General features: G+C 50.8%; 1 protein-coding gene across 1 annotated transcript in view; it reads right to left on the bottom strand.

Annotated features, from left to right (window-relative positions):
- Positions 1 to 342: 342 nt before the first annotated feature.
- Positions 343 to 19108, bottom strand: part of VWA3A (von Willebrand factor A domain containing 3A) — a 41352-nt gene continuing 22586 nt past the window's right edge. The window contains exons 17-31 of the mRNA XM_024123614.2: positions 18481 to 18676; positions 16273 to 16343; positions 13211 to 13363; positions 11294 to 11384; positions 10516 to 10632; positions 9867 to 9964; positions 8924 to 9061; positions 7863 to 7971; positions 4923 to 5067; positions 4308 to 4452; positions 3741 to 3892; positions 2892 to 3015; positions 1353 to 1450; positions 1099 to 1164; positions 343 to 357 (exon numbers count right to left, since the gene is read on the bottom strand). Coding sequence (XP_023979382.2) covers positions 1113 to 1164; positions 1353 to 1450; positions 2892 to 3015; positions 3741 to 3892; positions 4308 to 4452; positions 4923 to 5067; positions 7863 to 7971; positions 8924 to 9061; positions 9867 to 9964; positions 10516 to 10632; positions 11294 to 11384; positions 13211 to 13363; positions 16273 to 16343; positions 18481 to 18676 — 1689 coding nt within the window. The 3' untranslated portion in view covers positions 343 to 357; positions 1099 to 1112. The remainder of the gene's footprint in view (positions 358 to 1098; positions 1165 to 1352; positions 1451 to 2891; positions 3016 to 3740; positions 3893 to 4307; positions 4453 to 4922; positions 5068 to 7862; positions 7972 to 8923; positions 9062 to 9866; positions 9965 to 10515; positions 10633 to 11293; positions 11385 to 13210; positions 13364 to 16272; positions 16344 to 18480; positions 18677 to 19108) is intronic.

Here is a 19108-nt window from a genome sequence, read left to right as displayed (position 1 = left end):
AGAGAGACCACACACACACCAATGATCACATCCATTTAAAAGGAACTTTGATCCTATTAATTAAATAAAAGCAATTTTTCCTGTCTTAGAAATGACCCCAGCTGACATAACACATGACACAGTCATTTCATAGGTACACAGTGGGGCTGGCCCAGCAGGTCCAGCCCGATTTTCACATGCTTGAGCTGAGCATTCGCCCTGGACTGGGCTCCAGAGCAGACTTCAGTTCAGTTCAGGTGAGCAGGGGCGGCGGGTGGTGGTGAGACTCACTTGTTTCTTCTTCCGCCAGGATGGGCTGACGGCGAGTCTGCATCGCACCCGTGGATCAGGTTGGCGGGGAAGCACAGAGCAAGAGGACTGGGGCAGAAACAATCCCATCTGGCTGGTCTCCGGAGCTGGGCTCTCACAACCAAGCTTCATGCTCACTGTTTACTATGTGTCTGCCACGTGGCAGATTCTTGGGACCCAGAGATGGTTAGGACACCAGCCTCATCCTGAGGGAGCTCACGGTCAAGGAGAAGAGACAAGGGAGCAAGGAAGCATAATGTGGAGTGCTAAGTGTAGTTAAGTGTCACCTCTATAAAGAGGGATGTGTGGTCAGGATGCTACGGGGGGAAGCCTGGAATCTCCCAGCTCTTGATGGGCCCCAGGGGCATCTGCACAGTGGAGTTGATGCCACTTGCACTGTGCCTGCACGGACGAGAAGGAGTCACCAGGCAAAGGGCGGCAGAAGGAGATTCCAAGCAGGGGGCTCCGTGCAGGACTTCCAGCAAGTGACAGTCTGGTGACTGAAGTGTAGGGTGTGTTGGGGACAAGGCGGGAACATTAGGGTGGACCCAGGGATGGAGAGCTTTCCTCTCTCAGCTTCCAGGGAGTCCTGGTGCCTGCAATCATGCTGATCTGTGGGTTACAGCTTTCTAGGGCCCCTTTCCCTCCGGGCCAACATCTGCTGAGTGGTTCCTTGTAGGATGGCCTTTCTAGTTAGAGGACTCATTGTTTCTGATCCCTCACCATAGCCACTGCTGTCCACAGAATGGAGCATGCTGCCTGGCCCTCGACGGGCACTCAAACGTGGATGAGTTCATCCCCTCCCCTTACCTGGGAACACTTTTCTAGAACGGAGCGACCTTCGGTTCTGTGTTGTTTTTCTTCTGGAGTTGGGACCTAGTGAACAGGAGATGAAGAAAGATGGACGCTCGATGCCCAAATTCCTGGGCCTGGCAGGGAGAAGCAGGGCAGGGGCTCTTGGAGCAAGGGTGTCATGACCGAGTGGGCACTGACCTGACGGGGGCCCAGGGTCTGGGTGGGCTGGAGCCACGAGGCAGGTGGGAGGGGCTGCTTGAAGGGCATACCTGAAGGACTGGGCCTGCCAGAGGAAGCTTCTGGCCTTGGTGATCTCCTGGGCCAATCTCCTTAAATCATCTCCTTCAAATAGTGGCAGCATGGGGTCCTTGAAAAGGGGAAATGAGTATGAAGTTAGATCCGTCAAATGACTGGGTGGGACCTGAAAATCCAAAATCTCTGGAGAAAAGTTTTAGAGTGAACTCAAAGCAGCCTTCCTCCCAGTGCAGGAAATCTTGTGGGCCTCAGCTCGCATGTTTCCAGGGACAGGGAGCTCACCACCTGTCAAGGCAGTCATTCTGCAAAGAGGACACTTTGCAGTTAGATGTCTGAGAGTCACTGTAGGGAGGGGATGGTGGAAACTAAGAGGGTCTCTGGACTTCACTGAAGTCAGCACAGCTCTGCCCAGGAGAACAGAAGAAGTATATACACCTTATCTCACTGTTAATCAGTAAAACCTATCCAGCCCCTTCTCTATTTCTTCTAGTAAAACAGCTCCACAGACATGCCTTTTTCTTATGTCAACTAATGAAATTCTAGAGCCTAGCCTTAAAAGTACAAATTCTCACAATTAGCAAGAGAATCTAAGAAAGAGATGAAACTGTTCCTTCTCCCTGGGAGCAGTAGTGGCAAAGGTCCCACTCTGCACCCAGAAACTACTCAAAGAATCTGATTTGATAAGGTATGAAACAGAGAACCTTCCCAATATCCTCGTTTGTTTTCCTGTGTAATAAGGATATGGGTGAATATTCATTACTTTTACTTATTCTGATCTCTGTATTATTTGTAATATTTGCCCCTAAAACAGTTACTCAAAGAAATCATGCAAAGCATTGACTTCAAAAATTATGCAATGTTCTGTAAACTTTAATTTCCCCCCCACCAAAAAAAAAAAAATTCTGGAATTCTGGTTGGTTGTCTTACTGGATGATTTGTTGGCCTGGAAATGTTGTAATTCACAGCAGCACATTCCTAGAAGGTATGAATATGTACATAATTTTTCTATCAGATTGTAAGATCTTATCCTGCATGCATTATAAAACCTATGACTTTACTGTATTTATTTTTTAACAGATCATTTGAATATCTGGGCTTCAGTGAATTTAAGGCGGGAAGACAGAAATATGCAGGAATTAAAGCACAGAACTTAGGAGCATGGGTGTCTGGGTTCTGGCTTTACCATTTACTCCGACTTTAGGTGTATTCCGAAACCTGGCTGAGCCTGTTCATTCATCTGTTAAATGGGTATAATAATGGTTGGAAGGCTTAAAAGAGGTAATTTACATAATGCAACAAACCTGTAGCATGTAGGAAGTGCTCAGTGAATGTGAACTGTTCTACTATTAAATAATGCCCCTAACCCTGCTTCTTTCCCAGCCTCGAGGGGAGGCAGCCTAAAAGGAGAGCAGCAGGGAAACACAACCTTTTTGAGTCGATACTTTGTTTTACAAGAGAAGCAGAGATCTTATCAATCAGGAGGAAAAAGCCACGCCTGCTGACATTTTTTTGAGCTGTTTCAACAGAACTCACCCAGTAGCTCCACAACCTACCCTTTGGTCGATGAAGCCCCGGGTCAGCAGGCCCTGCATTTTGAAGAGCGAGTCCTCACCGACAGGACAGTGATAGCGGCCCCCAGTAAGAGAGGCCAGATCTCTCAAGAAGTTAACCGCTGTCCTGCGGGGAGGAACAGAGGGCGGGGGCCAGGCCCACCGAAGTCTCTGTGAGCCCCCAGCCCCTGGGGAAGTCACATGAGTGGGGTAAGGGGTCTTGGACCTTGAGGTCCAAGTCTCTGTGCCACTGAGACTGTGTCAGCATCACCAAGCCCACTCTCCCAGCTGGTATTTGGGTGGCAGTGGCTACTGCTGTGTGAAATGGATTCACCGTATGAGGGCCACCCTCAAAGCACGGGGCCCCATTCCTTAACTGGACATCTATCCAGTGCCTACTATGTGTCTGGCCTGGCAGGGACACAGTGTAACCTTTAAGGAGCTCACCGGTTTAGACAGAGATTAAATATGAATGTTCTGAAGGAGCTGAATCTCTCCTGTCTAACACACGTTCTTCTATAAAAATAACCACAGTTACTTTAAACTTTTTCCCCCTAAATATTCACAAATGTGCCCCCAAGGAAGACGAAATGGGAGAACACAGCGTGTGACTGTGGGAATCGGTGCAAATCCATTTCCACGCTGGAGAAAGTCAGGATGCTGACGGGTGGGCAGGGGCACAGAGGGGCTCTCTCCGGTGCAATGCCTGCCCAGGGCCTCCTAACTGCTCACACACAGGACTTGGGCCCAGGAGAGCTCAGCGTCTAACGTGAGTCCCTGGATTAGGTAAGGATCAGCCTTGCCCCTCAGACACGCGGCCGTGGGGAAGGGATACGACTCCTCACCGCCCACCTGTCTGAGCAGTTCAGGGAAACGGTGTGCACTTTCACGTCTCTCTTCTCCTTGAGTCTTTGGACTTCACTGAGGATAAGGCTGCAGCTTGTGTCTGGCTTCCCGTCCGTCAGGAGATACAGTCCTTCCACATCAGGAAAACTGAAAGCTTTCTGAAAGAGCATGTAGGTTGTCTGGCTCAGAAGAGGGGCCAACCAGGACTCAGAAACCACTGGCCTGCCGTCCCCAAGTCTGGTTGGATCTCACCGACTGGTCATTAAGCCTGAGAGCCTCCTCTTTCAGCCTATGACAGACCAGGAAGCTGCTGAGGTTTAAGAGAAAGAGCTCAGCCCACTTCCTAGCTGGTTAACCCCAAGCAAGTCACTTAACCTCTCTGGGCCTCTGTGTCTTCATCTATAAAGTGAGAACAGCGAGAATCTCATCCTCACTGGGTTGCTGGGAAGGTGAAATGATTTAACAGTAAATTCTAAAGTGCTCTTTGTAAACTGCAAAGCATGGCGCAATGTCAGGATAGGGGTGATGGTATTTCTGCTTCGCCACTGGGTCGGGCTTGGTGGTGGAACTTGCCAGCAATGCTTGCAAGACTGAGGTGCTCCCCTGAGCATGCAGGTTGGTCACCCACTGTATAGCCTCGTGACAGGCTGCGTCTGTGGTCCCCACCAGAGTGTCCTGCCACGGCTGTAGGCCCTCTGCAAAGCTGAGCAGGTTAAAACTGTGGAGAGCAGAGAAGAGGTGGGGGGCGGAGAGGAGGTGTAAGAGATTGGTTAGAACGCACCAGTCTATATCGACCTCAGGGGAAGTAACCTCCGTGAGGACTCACACCTATCCCTGAAGGCCCTACAGCAAGCCCTGGGCCCCCTGTGGACCACCTGCGAATGAGAACATACACAGGTGAAGATTCTGGATGCAGACAGAAATAGATTTAAATCCCACTTCAGCCACTTACTGGTTATGCAATCTTGGGCAAATGATTTAACCTCTCTAAGCCCTTGTTTCCTTTGCTGAAGAATGGGGATAATAATAGGATCGCTGTACAGACTGAATGACATCACGCATGTAAAGCGCTTGGCACAAGGAAAGTGCTCTATAAGTGTTGAGGAGGGAGTGACCTTGGCCGGGGGAACCTCAGGAACTATCCCTTGGATCTCCTGACCCCCGCGCACCAGCACCCCTGCCTCTTACCTGTCACAGTGCTTCCACAGCTGTTCCCAGATCAGCAGAGTGAGCTCTGTCTTCACCTGCTGCAGGTAGGGGCCCATGGATCCCGACGTGTCCAGCAGGATGCACAATTTGCTCTCCAAACTGGCACCAAAGAGTCGGCGGCTCCCTGCTCCGAGGCGGGTGGAGGCAGAGGCAGGGGAGGAGTGAGGGTGGTTTTCCTCACTGCAGCTATCAAATCCAAGGTCTTGCCACACCCATTGCCTGAGTGATCATGGATCAGATGTGAACCCACTGGGAGACGGCCTCTGTGGTGTTGCTAGAGGGGTCATTGTCCAAGGGCAGAGCCGGTGTGTGGACTGGGCTTTGGGAGGTCAAGGTTTCAGCTGTGGCTTTGCCTGGGATGACTTGCCCAAGTGATTATAACTTCCCTGGGCTTGAGTTTCCTCACCCCTAAAGTTAAGTGATTGGGTTAAGCGGTCTCACAGTACTGTTTGGGGCTGGAAATGATGTTACAGAGCGTGGAGTCTGTAGATTGGTTGACAGAAATCAAGTGAGCATGCACTGAGTGCCTGGCACTGAGCAAAGTGCAGTGGAGATGAGAGAGTGTCCCTGCCCTCACGGAGCTGCCAGTCGGGCAAGGAAGACGTATGTTATACCAACAGCTACCACTCTGCTGAGGGTTATGACAAAAAGTTAAGGAGTACATACTTGGGAGAATCTGAATTTGATGGATGTGGGGTGGGGAGCAGACAAGCTATGGCTGAAGGATGAGAGGGGGTGTGTGTGGAGAGAACAGACTGTGAAAGGCTCTGAGTGGGAGAGAGGAGCATGTCATGCTTGAGGGACAGAGAGAAAGCTGGAGAGGTTGTTAAAGGATTTGGGATTTATCCCAAGGGGAAACAGAGAGGGCCAGTGACTTGCCCAGGGTCACACAGCCTGGCAGCGAAGCCGAGATTCACATCCAGGTCCTCTGATCCACACTTTAAGGCAACCGCTAACCCCAGCCCTTCTGGTACCCCAAGGCTAAACGGAGGTAACATGGGGGAAGCCAAAGAGCAGAAGATGGCATGTCCAGCATTCCCGAATCACACCTCAGACCTCACTGGAGGCAGGAGTAGAAAAAATGGAAAACTGCTGCAAAAAGGGTCCACTGGTCTCCAGGAAAACGTGGCCTGAGCTGGCTGGACACACTGCCCAGGAATCTTCCAGGACTCATCTGGGCTGTTCTCCGGCAATGCTCATGACAACATGAGGACATGAGGGGAGCCATCCTGAAGCGTGTGGGACGTTCCGCGGGGACACCCAGCCAGCTGGTCGAGGGGCCTCCCACCACAGAAGGCCAGCTGATCCATCTGGGGAACCAGACAGCGGAAACACCCTGCAAGCCACCGAGCCCCGCCGTTATCGCCTCCCTAACTCTGCTTTCTTTGTCTGTCTCCATCATCACTACCCTTCCCAGCTATCCTAATCTTTCCCCTGGATTCCTCCTAGGTTCCCCTGATGGCACTCTGTCCCCTCAGCAATTTATACTCCACGCAGCAACCAGAGGGATTGTTGCCAATGCTAACTTCATCACTATCCCCTTATTTAAAACCTTTTAGTGGCTTCCCATTGCTCTTAGGATAAAGTCTGGGCCATGGCCTCATCTCCCTGGAATGGTGGCACCCTTTAATCTCAGCCACCCTGCTTCCTTCAGTCTTTGTACTCAGCCTCCTCCCCCGCTTAGCACCTCAGTCATGCCCTGAGAGTCTTCCCTCTCTTCCCTCAGGTGACGTCTATTCATTCTTCAGATCTCAGCTCAAATGCCACCTCCTCGGGGAAGCCCTCCGTGATCTCTCTGTGCAGGCCCCCTGCCCCTCTCTCACTGCACCATGCCTGTCTCCTCCTTACACTTGTCACCATTGCTCTTTGGGTAACAACTGTCTCCCCTAGACCATATGTTCCATGAGCTCAGGGAACCTGTGAAGTGTTTCCCCTACCACCTCCCCAGCACGGAGCGGGAGAACAACACTTATTCGTTGAATAATGAATGAATGAGTGGCTCAGTGCAGCATCCCCTGGGTACGTTCGGAGGCATGAGATGGTGTTGGATGTGTAGCTGTATGTGAGGTGGGGGCGCGACTCGTACTACACCAGGAGCGGCTGCACGGCTGCCCTTCACACTCTCCCCGGCCGGAAGTGTGCATTGGGAATGGGGAACGCACACGACCTAGTCGCCCCGCCTCAGCCTCTGACCTGACAGCTGCACCCGAGCTTGCCGCCCGCTCCAGAGGCTTTGGAAAGCAGCAGTCAGCCCAAGGACTGTTTATACCAGGTTCTACTGCAGAGGACTGGACCTAATGAATTTGTGCAGGCGCCTGAGTGGCCCACCCTGGGATCCTTCCTCTATCGTCCCGGGAACCCTCCAGGCTCCAAAGCCTGAACTGAGCCTCCGGTTCAGTTCCAGCTGTCTGCCCGGCCTTTTGGACTTGATGCTTCAGACCATCTCCTAACCCCCAGCCCAGCCTCCTCTGGGATGTGAGCCTGGCTCTCCTCAGCCAGCCCTGCCATTCGCCTCTCCCAGAGGGGCCTTGATGCTCTCTGTAAAGAAGAACAGGGGCATCTTCTCTGTCCGGAGCCCCTCCCATCTCTACCCTCATGGACTGGTTCTGTGGGGCCCGATCAATACTAAATTGAGGCTCCTGAGGGGCAGCAGCCCTTCAGTCACACCCAGGAGGCGAGGTGTGGGAGACGACCTGGCAGAGCGGCCTGAACAGGCCTGGTTCTCCCTGGTGCTCTGGCTTGTGTTCCAGGTCCCTGTCATCCAGCACCTTGCCTGACCTCTGAACCCCGAAGTCATGGTGCCCCTGGGTGACAGTCTGTGAGTGCCTAGCCTGGGGAGGACTGACCCTGGGGTCCCTGGGGTTGCCCTCCTGGTGCCCATTATGCTCCTCCGCCCTCCAGGACAGCAGGCAGGCTCACCAGACAGCAGCCACTGCAGCCTTTGGACATAGCACCGCATCACCTTCTCCAGGTGTGTGATGTACGCTTCGATTTCCCTGGGTGTACACTGAATGTGTCTCACCATCCCCTGGATTAAGGCAAGCAAAGGAAAATTCCACCCCCCGCACCCCGTCAGCTATATCTTCACCTCCCCATTGCCCCCTAAAATAGTTTAGTCTACTGTGGTTCACAATTTTCCAAACATTGTTAAGCATACATTTTTGTCTGTTTGTTTAAAAGCTTTTTTCTTTTATTGAACTACCAAATGCATAGTTCTCAGAAGGTGTGTGAGAATTGGGATGATGATTTTTGTGGCAGATGTGGTCACTGTAATAAGAAAAAACATAGTATCTCTTAATTTTACATAGAAAACCCTTAATGGTAGGATGGGAGGTCGATAAATTTCAAACTAAAAGATGACCTCCGATGGAGGAGGGGGGCAGCAAGATTAACCTCCCAGAAAATTTTTCTGGTGGATAATTTTGAATTTGGTGGCTATTTTTAGCTTTATAGCTGACAATGTCATATCAAAGGACAAGGGGAGAAAATGGGGTCTCTTTTTTAAAAGCATGATTAGATTTTCATTTTCTACTAAATTTACCTGTTCCAGTGTCAAAGCAATAAAAAAAAAATTACCTCAAAACTAGAAAATAGGGAACCCCCTCACCTCCTGTCATAACCGCTGTTCCCCGCCATCCTGATGGGACCATCATCAGTATCAGGGTACAGAGTTCTTATTAGGGAGTATTCCAGCCACTGCCCTACATTCTCGGCAGCTGTTTCTAATTCTCACTCCAATGAGCCTCTCTAACCCTAGAGCATGGTCTCAGGCACTCTGAGGGGCTGACTTTTCTTCCAACAGGCTTCTGCATCTCCTATTCCTTAAGGGCAGTCCCCCTTTCGGGGGTGGGGTTCTTAGAAGTAGGAATTGAAGCCAGGGGCATACATTCATGTGGAGTTTTCCCCAACACACTCAGCCATTTGTGCCTGAGAAGAGACAGGAGGTGGGAGAAAAAAAACCAACACCAATCTTGACTTACGTTGATCTCTATGCTGGGGAAGATACTGCAGTATCTGGCTGATGCCGACGTCTGTATTGACTTTTGATTAGTGCACTTGGGACCGAGGTACCTGGAGATCTCCATCTTCAGTTTTTTTAGTCCATAATTTGCTACCCACTTTGGAATAAAGGAAAGAACTATTATCTTGGGTAATCCAGGCTTAATGGAATGATTGACCCATGTTTGAAATCTGTCTTGTATTTGAAATGTGGGGTTCCCACGTCCTCACTGGGCCTCCATCACATTCAGATTCCTGCCCCTGTGCTGGGGAGAGATGCCCAAGAAATACGGGGAACAGGGAACAAAATTTATTGAGCACTTACTACTCCCTAGTCTGGTGGATACTGTTGCCTCCCCAGTTTCCATTTCAACCCTCTCGCATGAAATTTGAATGGAAACCCTGATTGCTCTAAAGTTTAGACTCTAAACCAATGAGGATAGTCTCAGGCTCCTTGTCACAATGAGAGATACAAGAATGGCTCGGTTTAAAGCAATCAGAGCTTGGCATCCAGGGTCAGAACCAAGCTCAGACTTTTATTGACCGGTTGTGGGAAGAAAAGATGTTCTATCTTCTGGATCTGTACAAGAAGCGGTATTTCTGCTGCTTGCATCCAAAAGGATCTGACGTCACTAAGTACTTTACACAAAATATACTTCAATTAATCAGCAATCCTATTAGGTACAATTGTTTTCATTTTATAAAGGAAGACATTGAGACTGAGTGACTTGCCCAAGGTCACCCAGCTAGGAAGCGGCAGACCCAGGTTCCCACGTAGTTCTACTGAATCCTTACCCTGACACTTTAAACAGTCATTCTAAGCAGGTTTGGCCTCAATTCCAAGTATACCCACCCTCTTAGAAATAATGGTTGGTGGAAGGAATTATTGCGTGGGGGCATGTGCTGGTGCAGACAGCATAATACCTCTCGGCTGGAGCAGACTGTATCCTTTCTGGGCAACTCAATAGAAGAGCTAGTCCTTCTTAGGCCTCTTCCTTGAGGGTACTTCCTGTACACGAAGCCTGGGAGAAACAGAGCAGGGTTACTTTGTGCAATTCTCTTACCCTAGCCTCCCTTTTCCATGTCAATTTCTCTGTCAGTCAAGTCAGCTGTAACATTCCTTAGGTGCAATTTGCTGAGAGGTAGGAGGGAGGCTGTTGTGCTGATCTGGGGAAGCATGCTGGGATCTTCCTTCTCTACATGTCAATGAGTTGCTACCGGGACCTGTGCCATTTCACAGCAATCAATCCGGCTCGCCTGGGAGACTCATCTCCACTCCCTTCCCATCAGTCTGAGGACACTGCCCCTCATGCACGGAGCAGGAGTGCCACGCCCAGGGACCTGGGGAGATGCCGACATCAATTCTTCCCACTCTCCTGCCTGTGTCAAGACTTTGCAAGCTCATTTCCCTGGGCTGGGAGATGTGAGTGGTTTGAGGATAGGCCTGCTTGGGGTGCACTGCTGCCCATGTCCCGGGACTGCGGGAGATTTCTCCTTTCCTTGGGGCCTGATCACCTTCCAGGTCCCACGGGGAAAGGGGGCTGTCCAGACATCTGTGCAGCCTCCGACTTACCCACATTATTCCCTGTCTCTGTATAGAACAGCGAGAGAGAGGTCTCTGCGTCCCTTGGTCTTGATTTGGTCTTCCTCCTCCGATCTGCAGTCCCTTTTTTCACTGGCTGGGCTGTAGCTAGAGGACATTTGGCCTGTCGGCTGGAGCACCCCTGAGGGTTTATGTGGTGAAGCTGTGCAGCTTGGCTTAGAGACTAGTCAACTTCAGCTATGCTCTGCCCTTGAAATGGGGCTCCCAGGTGGATTTGAGGTCCTTTGGGACTACTCGGGTCCTCTGGCCTCTCCTGGATCAGTAAAGCCAGAGCTGCTGATATTTACCAGGCTTGGTGCGAAGTGCTTCCTGTAGCCTGTCTTGTTTTATCCTCATAGTACCCCAGTTTACAGATGAGGTAAGTGGGACTCAGAGTCAGTAAGAAGCAGAGTAAAGATTCCATCCAGGTCTTGCTGACTCCAGAACTCTGCTCTGAGCCGCTCTGCTGTGTGTCTGACATTAGAAGACACATGGTCTTAGGTGCTATGAGCTGAGTACTTTCATAAAAATACTGGTGCCCTGTCATGACCGGCTGACACTTAGCCCCTCTGAGCCTGAATTTCTTCATCAGTAAAATGGAGGAACTAATAGATTCCCTGCCATTCAGGATGGATTGTTATAAGCTTTAAATGGGACAATCTTAGCAGAAGGGCTGGCACACGATTGCTGATCACTTTAGTTACTGTCATCACGAATCCATGCCTCAGCCGTGCTTGTCCACCCCTCCACCCCCGTGGCCGTGCCTTACCTGGGGGGACGCCCGCTTTGCCACTGAGTGGACTCCATAGCAGAGCTTTCAAGGGGGGACTCTTCTCTCTGTCAGGGTCACCTTTAATGCTCTAGAAAACAGCAGTCTTTTCCATCAGAGGTCTGTTCTCTGTGGGGGGGGCAGTACCCCAGTCACCCCAGCCTCAATCTGTCAAGTAGGAACCTTTGCATGGAGAGGCCTCAGGAAGTAGACTTCTCACACGCTCGCCCCATCTCCTGTTGCACATTCAGAGAGGACTCTGGGGTTTGAGGTGAAAAAGGGTGTGTGTGTGAGTGTGCGTGTGTGTGTGTGCGGGACTGTGTTTGCATGTGTGTGCGAGTGTGTGAGACAGTGTGTGTGCATTGCATGTGTATGTTCGAGAGTGTGCATGTGAGTGTGAGTGTGTGAAAGTGTGTGTGCGCGTTGTGTGTATGCGTGTCTGTGCGAGTGCGTGAGTGTGCGTGCACGTGTCTGGGTGTGCGCGCACGCGTGTGTGAGTGCGTGAGTGTGCATGTGTGTGAGAGAGTGTGCGTGCATGTGTATGCGTGTGTGCATTGTGTGTACGCGCGCATGTGCATGTATATGTGTGTGTGTGTGCATGGGTGTGTGGGGGGGAGTGTGCATGTGTGTGGAGAGTGTGTGCACGTGTGTGCACGTGTGTGTGTGAGAGCGTGAGTGTGTGTGTTATGAGAGAGGGCCTGCTAGGACAACTGTGGGGGTTTGCCTGAACTTTCTTCACCAGTTACCTGCCCCTCTTCCTACTGGACTGGGATTTCTGGGCCTCCAGCATGACAAGCAACCACTCAGGTAACTTCTGTGCCCTGTTGGGCACCTCGGTGTTAGGGAAGGGGTTCCTTCATTACCGGGCACAACCGGAACGTGGTGATGGTTAAACAAAGTCACCCAGGGCCTGGACCAGTGGAGGAGACCTCTGGGTGGTGGCTGTGAAAAACGCCCAGAGCTGCCATCCCAGAGAGCCACCCGCCAGCAACCCAACTTCCCACACCTGCATTTCAGGAGGCCTGCTAGAGGCCCTGGCGCAGCCCAAGCCCCCTCGTAACCGAGCCAGCTTGGGAACCACTGAAGGCCCAAGGCGGGCTCCGAGACCGCGGGGTTTCACCTCAGAATCTGGGAAGATGGGAAGGCGTGATGTCTCTGGGCCGGCGCCTGAAACCTGGTGGAGTTCCGTGCACGGGGGCAGTGTCCGTGGGGACAGAACTGCTCGGAAGTGCTGACCCCGGGAAGGGAGTCAGCTGCACACGGTTTGGGTGGATTTCTTCATTCTGAACATGGGCTGTGCTCACAGTGGCCTGTCAGTTGGTGAAATGCTGAAGCGCTCGCAGATCTCACTGCCCTTCTGCTTGCAAGTGCTGTGGAGTCTGGGGTCTCCCCCCAGACACACCTCTAGAGGCCCCTTCTGATTGCCGAGGTGGCTATTTTATGCGGGACAGATTTGACAGGCTGTGAACGGGGATCAGCCCCGGGCAGGCCCAGGTCCACCCTCAGGCTCCTATCAGGCCCCCGAAAGCCTCGAGCAGCAGCAGAAAGAACCCATGAGACGCCCGCCCCAAGCCCCGAATTCCTTTGCCCCGAGAGACCCTCCCGGACAAGCCCTCTTGCCTTACAACCAGCACGTGTAACGGAGGGTGTCGAGCCCATGGAGCCCTTGGTACCGCAAAGCTGGGAGAGCCAGGCAGAGCCAAAGTTGGGGTGGAGGGGTGGCCAGAGCTGAGAAGCAGGCCCCCCGGGGGTCCCCTCCCCCTAGAGGCCAGGACACTGACCACTGAGGACCCTGCTCCCACCTCTGCTGGCCCTGGGGTCTGGGGGCCTGGCCCAGGCCACCTCAAGATCTAGGAAAGACCAGGAGACAAGGCAGAAACAAAATCCCCTGTGTGTTATTAGGGAGGGGAGTCAAACCATTCTGGCCGCAGAGCGTGCTGTGGGCTTGGAGGGACAGAACTTCCCGGGCTGACTTCTCAGCTTGAGCATCTTCGGCTTTTCTCTCAGGAGGGCTGCACTTTCCTGTTCTTTTCCAGACCGGCTCTTCAGAGAGGACACGAGTAAGGCACACTGCAGGGGGACTGGGAGTATCAGCAGCACCCGAGCCAGCGTGTCTCCACGCAGGGCACTGGCTCGCGCGCACACACACACACACACACACACACACACAGCAGGAGGCGCTGGGGCCACTGGGGCCCCTGTACTCCTCTTTCTGTCCCTAGGGTGCTGCCTGGGGCCAAGAGCACTGTGGATCAGGCCTATTAATAATAAGTACCACGGGACTTCCCTGGTGGCGCAGTGGTTGGGAGTCTGCCTGGCAATTCAGGGGACGCGGGTTCGAGCCCTGGTCTGGGAAGATCCCACATGCCGTGGAGCAACTGGGCCCGTGCACCACAGCTGCTGAGCCCGCGGGCCGCAACTGCTGAGGCCCGCGTGCCTGGAGCCCGTGCTCTGCAACAAGAGAAGCCACCGCAATGAGAAGCCCGCGCACCGCAACGAAGAGTAAACCCTGCTCGCCGCAACTAGAGAGGGCCCGTGTGCAGCAGCGAAGACCCGACGCAGCCAAAAAAATAAAAAATAATAAGTACCATGTATGGAGGGCCTGGGATGCATCAGGCACCGGGCTAGTTACTGCCTGGGGGTCTCAAACCTCCTTGCCAGCAAGACATGCAACTACACTGTCAGGGCAAGTGCTATCTTATCCCCATTTTACAGGTGAGGAAACCAAAGCTTATGAATTTAAAGGACTTGTCCAAGGCCATACTATGAGTAAGCAGAGGATCTTCCATTCAATCCCAGGCAGGTCTTGTTCCAAAGCCAGTGTTCTCTCCATATGTGGACCTAGCAGCCACATGTGGTGGTCAGCTCACCATGTGCCCAGGGCCGACCCTGGATGCTGGCAGAATAGTGGTGTGATACTTCGTTCCTTTGCCTATATACTTCTCAACTGCCTTAAAGATTCTTCAATAATTATTATCAATCAAGGCACTAGAAGACACCACTCAAATGTAACTAACACCATAAGAAGGGTGGATTAAACCATTAGTGCCCATTAACACCTTGTGAACGAGTTTATCAGAGGAGGGAGCAGGACTAATGTGCACCTGAGAAGCAGTTTAATAAAAGCACCAAAGAGGGGCCCTTTCTGGGAGGACAGCTCAGGCTCGTCTAGGGGAGCTGCAGGTTTGCCAATCTATGGCCCTGCCCTCCCAAGAGCTCACCATGTAGTTGGGGAGACAGGCAGTCCTGACAATGGTCATATTTGCAATGTGAGTCACGTCCACCTACGTGTTCTCTGTCCATCCCCATGGCTTGAACTGCCCCACACCTCTATGTCCAGGCCTCATCTTTTTTTTTTTTTTTTTTTTTTTGCTGTACGCGGGCCTCTCACCGTTGCGGCCTCTCCCGCTGCGGAGCACAGGCTCCGGACGCGAAGGCCCGGCGGCCATGGCTCACGGGCCCAGCCGCTCCGCGGCACGTGGGATCCTCCCGGACCGGGGCACGAACCCGCGTCCCCTGCGATGGCAGGCGGACTCTCAACCACTGCGCCACCAGGGAAGATCCAGGCCTCATCTTTATCCACCTGCCTGAAGGATGCCCCCACTTGTTATCTCACAAGCCCTGCAAACTCACCTTTGTTCTAGGCCCACCCTCCCTGAATCCCCACCTGTTTTCTCTCTCTGGGTCAATGGCACCACTGTCTACCAGGTCCCGCAGCAAGGAACTTGGGAGTCATCCTGGCGTTTCTTCTTCTTCCTCACCCCATTCATGCAATCAGCCACAAGTTTGGTCAATTCTTCCTCAAAGACATGTTCTCATAGTTGTTCCCTTATTTCCATTCTCATTGTTCCTGATGCGATCTGGTCCCGCTCTCATCTCACCCTGAACTGCTCAACTCCCTCTCTGAGGAGGTAACATTTTAGTGAAACTTGAATCATAAGGAGCAATTCATGGATGACCTGGGAGGGGAACAGGTGGTGAAGGAAGTGGCAGGTACAAAGGACTTGGGTTTCGGAATGAGATTGATGTGTTTAAGAATGTACAGGCCAGGATGTAGAGCACACGGACCTGAAACCAGTGACTTACAGGAAACTCTCACATTTCAGTGGAAGCCTTTGGTGTCTGTGGATCAGCACAAAGGTGGAAAGCTGATGTGGGATGAGTCGTGTCCCCCAAAAAGACATGTTGAAGTTCCCCTAAACATGACCTTACTTGGAAACAGGGCCTTTGTAGATGTCATTAAGATGTAAGTTAATGAGGTTGTACTGGGAGGGTGGGCCCTTAATCCAATACAATTGGTGTCCTTATAAGAGGAGAAGAGACACAGACACACACACAGAGGGAGGAGAGCCATGTGGAGATGGAAGCAGAGATTGGGGTTCTGCTGCCACAAGCCAAGGAAAGGCAAGGATTGCTGGTGCCAAGGACTCCCTCCTTGACCAAACTTTAGTCGTGTTCCTCTGAGCCCTCTTCTTGACTGGGCTTTGACTTTGGCCTGCTGAACCCGGTTTTAGCAAAGAATCCTGTTGAGCCTGTTTAGCAAGAATCCCCCTACCCTCGATATCTAGTCAACTTCATCTTAGTAATTTTCCATCCACTGACCCTCTCACTCCGCTCATTGGCTATAAATGCCCAGCTATCTTTGCTGTATAATCGGAGTTGAGTTCAATCTCTCTCCCCGATTGCAGTCGTCTTGAATAATGTCTTCCTTGCCATTTTTAACAAGCGTCCAGTGCAATTTCATTTCTTTAACAGCAACCATCACCAGAAACTAGGAAGAGGTAAAGAGGGATTCTACCCAGAGCCTTCGGTGGGGACGTGGCCCTTTTGATACCTTGATTTCAGACTCTAGCCTCTGGGACTGTGAGGGAATAAATGTCTGTTGTTTTAAGCCACCCAGTTTGTGGTACTTTATATGGCAGCCCCAGGACCCTAATACAGAAGCCAGCACAGTCATTTGCCCCACACCTAAGGCATACCTTTTGGGAGTAGTTGAGAGCCTTTTCCATCTCAGACGTGATGGCACTGATATCATCGCTTTCGTAAATACCTGGAAACAAAGCACGTCATGATCGATCGTGGGGAAGGGATGGAGATTCTGGCAAGTGTCCACATCTGTAAACACGTGGGCCATGTGGAGGTGACCTCAGCCCAAGGGGCAGGGTGGGGTCTTAATGGGCTTAGCTGACTAGCCCCCCCCCAATACTTTCTGGTGGTAAAGAGGATGGACGGGTACAGTGAGGATACCAAGAGCGGGGCCGGCCTTGGGACCCAGTACCCTGGCACCCAGCCAAGAGCTCTCACCCACAGGAAGCGTAGGTCAGGGGAAAGGTCCTGCTCCTCCAGCGAATAAAAAGATCCACCTTGGGGTTAATTAAAAGTAGCTAATGTCTGTAGTGAATAATGTCTGTAGTAATATCTCAAATATGACTCATTTGAGAGGGACTAGAGTGTAATGACTAACAAGACAGACTCTGGGTTCAAATCCTGGTTCTACTACTTACTACATCTATGCTTTGGGATCTGTGTCTCAGCTTCCCTATCTGTCAAATGGGGATAATAGTAATAACACACTTCACAGGGTTATTGTGAGGAATGTATCACAACACATGTAAAACACTTAAAACCGTGTCTGGCATATAATAGCTATTCTATAAATGTTTGCTATTATTAATCATAATCAACAATAATAACTTAAATGTATATGCCTAGCACTTTTCATGAGTTCCACCCCTGGCTATGCCACTAATTTTGTAACCACAGGCACCTCATGTTCTTGGGAGTCATTTCTTCATCCATAAATCAGAGAGGTCAGAATGCACTAGCATGTCCTAAGCTTCAGTCCCTCCTGAATCACGCCATAATTTGGCCTTGTCTGCATTATCACCTAAACCATAATTTACTTAACATATATTTTTAATCAATTCACTTTCATTTACTTAAAAGTACACACATATATAAAATTGAGATATAACTGACATATAACATTATATTACTTTCAGGTGTACCACATAATGATTTGATATTTGTATATATTGTGAAATGATCACCATAAAAGTCTAGTTAACATCCTTTAAAAGCATATTTTAAAGAGAAAATTTATGTCACTGCTGACAATGAATGCTAGCATTTTTTAAATGAAATATTAAAACAATCATATAACCATTTAGGGGAGGGAAAAAAATTTTCCTCTACCCTCCTAGATTCTCCAGCTGGGGCCTTGGAAATCAAACTGACGAAAGACAGATTAACAAGAGAAAAATAGAGTTTATTTATGCATGCGGTGTGCATACATGGGGGAGAAACTCAGCGATGAGTTACTCAGAGGGAGTGGTTGGAACTTGGGGCTTCTGTAGCATCTTAACGAAGAGCAATAGAAACGACAAGACAAAGAGAAATGACAAGACAAAGGAAATGGGGTTTGGCTTTGAGGGCCAGCAAACCGTGGGAAGGTAAATATTTGGGGGGAACTAATGGAAGACAAGGGTATTTTAGGTGAGGGCTGTTACGTAGATCCCTCTTGGTGCTGTGAAGAGCCCAGAGCTGCCAACCAGAGCTTAAGAGTCTAAGAGTCATCCTTCTCCTCCTGGCACAGAAGCAGGACATAGAAATTTATGTCCTGCTTTTAGGCAGATGGGGGAAGGGGAAGCAGAGAGGGTTTTTGGCACCTGCTGTTTCTTAATTGTCTTCAGCTCAAAATAATCCTCATGCCAAAGTGGCACACATTGAGGTGGCGTATTCTGATCTCCTACAGCGATGAGAAAAAATTGTTGCTTTGTGTTCCCTGTACAACTATCTTGTCAACCACCTGCTGCGAACATATCACCTTTTGAGAAACGCTAAACTAAGGGACCTTTAGGGCCCCTTCCAGCCCCGACATTCTAAAATATTTTTAAGTAGCTTTACTTTCTTTCTTTTTCACTTTAGAACAATTATGGGAAGATATACATAACATAAAATGTACCACTGTAACCATTTTTAAGTGTACAGTTCAGCAACATTAAGTACATTTACACTGCCGTGCAGCCATCACCACCATCCATCTCCAGAACAGTAATTTTACATTTGCAAATGTGATTTTCACATGCCGTTTTCCTGGAATATGTCTATAGCATAGGGAGCTATATTGGCACCGAGACAACTGTCTGGAAGGAAAGATGTGGAGAGTTCAGCCAACTCTTAAGCACCTGTGTCTCCAAACCAGTGGAAGCGGCCCCCAGCAGCCCGGGTGACCTCCCGGTAGGCGGTGGCTGTGTCACTGCGGCTGGCATAGCAGGCAGGGGGCGTGGTGTCCATCTGTGACTCTCCCACGTAGAAGAGACACACGTTCAGCTGCAAGTCACAGCCCACACGGGCCTCGGCCACGTAGGCACTGAGCATGGCCTGTGGGGAGACAGGGAAGAGGGGCCCACAGCTGAGGGCTCTCCAAGCCGCTGATCTCGGGTCAGTTCAGCCTAATTGCTTTCTTGAGGACCTACTGTGTACCTGGTCTAGTATGTGGCACTGAGGATGGAAAGGTGAAAGAGCCTGGGTCACCATTTCTCTTACTATCTTAATAGGGCCTGGCCGGGGAGCTGGGCCTGGGATCCTAGACCAGCATCCTCGACACCCTGTGGAAGCTTGTTAGAGATGCAGATTCTCAGGCCCCTTCGGAACCAGGTCTGACAACATCTGCATTTGAACAACATCTCCAGGTGATTCTTTGGCACGATAAAGTCCAGACTGGAAAATCATGCTGGAGAAACCAGTTGCTAGGCGTCCACCTAGCAGAAGATGTGGGGTCACGAAGGCTAAGGGATGCTCAGGACGTGGCCT

The sequence above is a fragment of the Physeter macrocephalus genome, chromosome 14, assembly GCF_002837175.3.
Source record: "Physeter macrocephalus isolate SW-GA chromosome 14, ASM283717v5, whole genome shotgun sequence".
NCBI classification, from domain to species: domain Eukaryota; kingdom Metazoa; phylum Chordata; class Mammalia; order Artiodactyla; family Physeteridae; genus Physeter; species Physeter macrocephalus.
The sequence above is the reverse complement of the archived record's forward strand: the minus strand, read 5'-3'. Positions and strand labels throughout refer to the sequence as shown.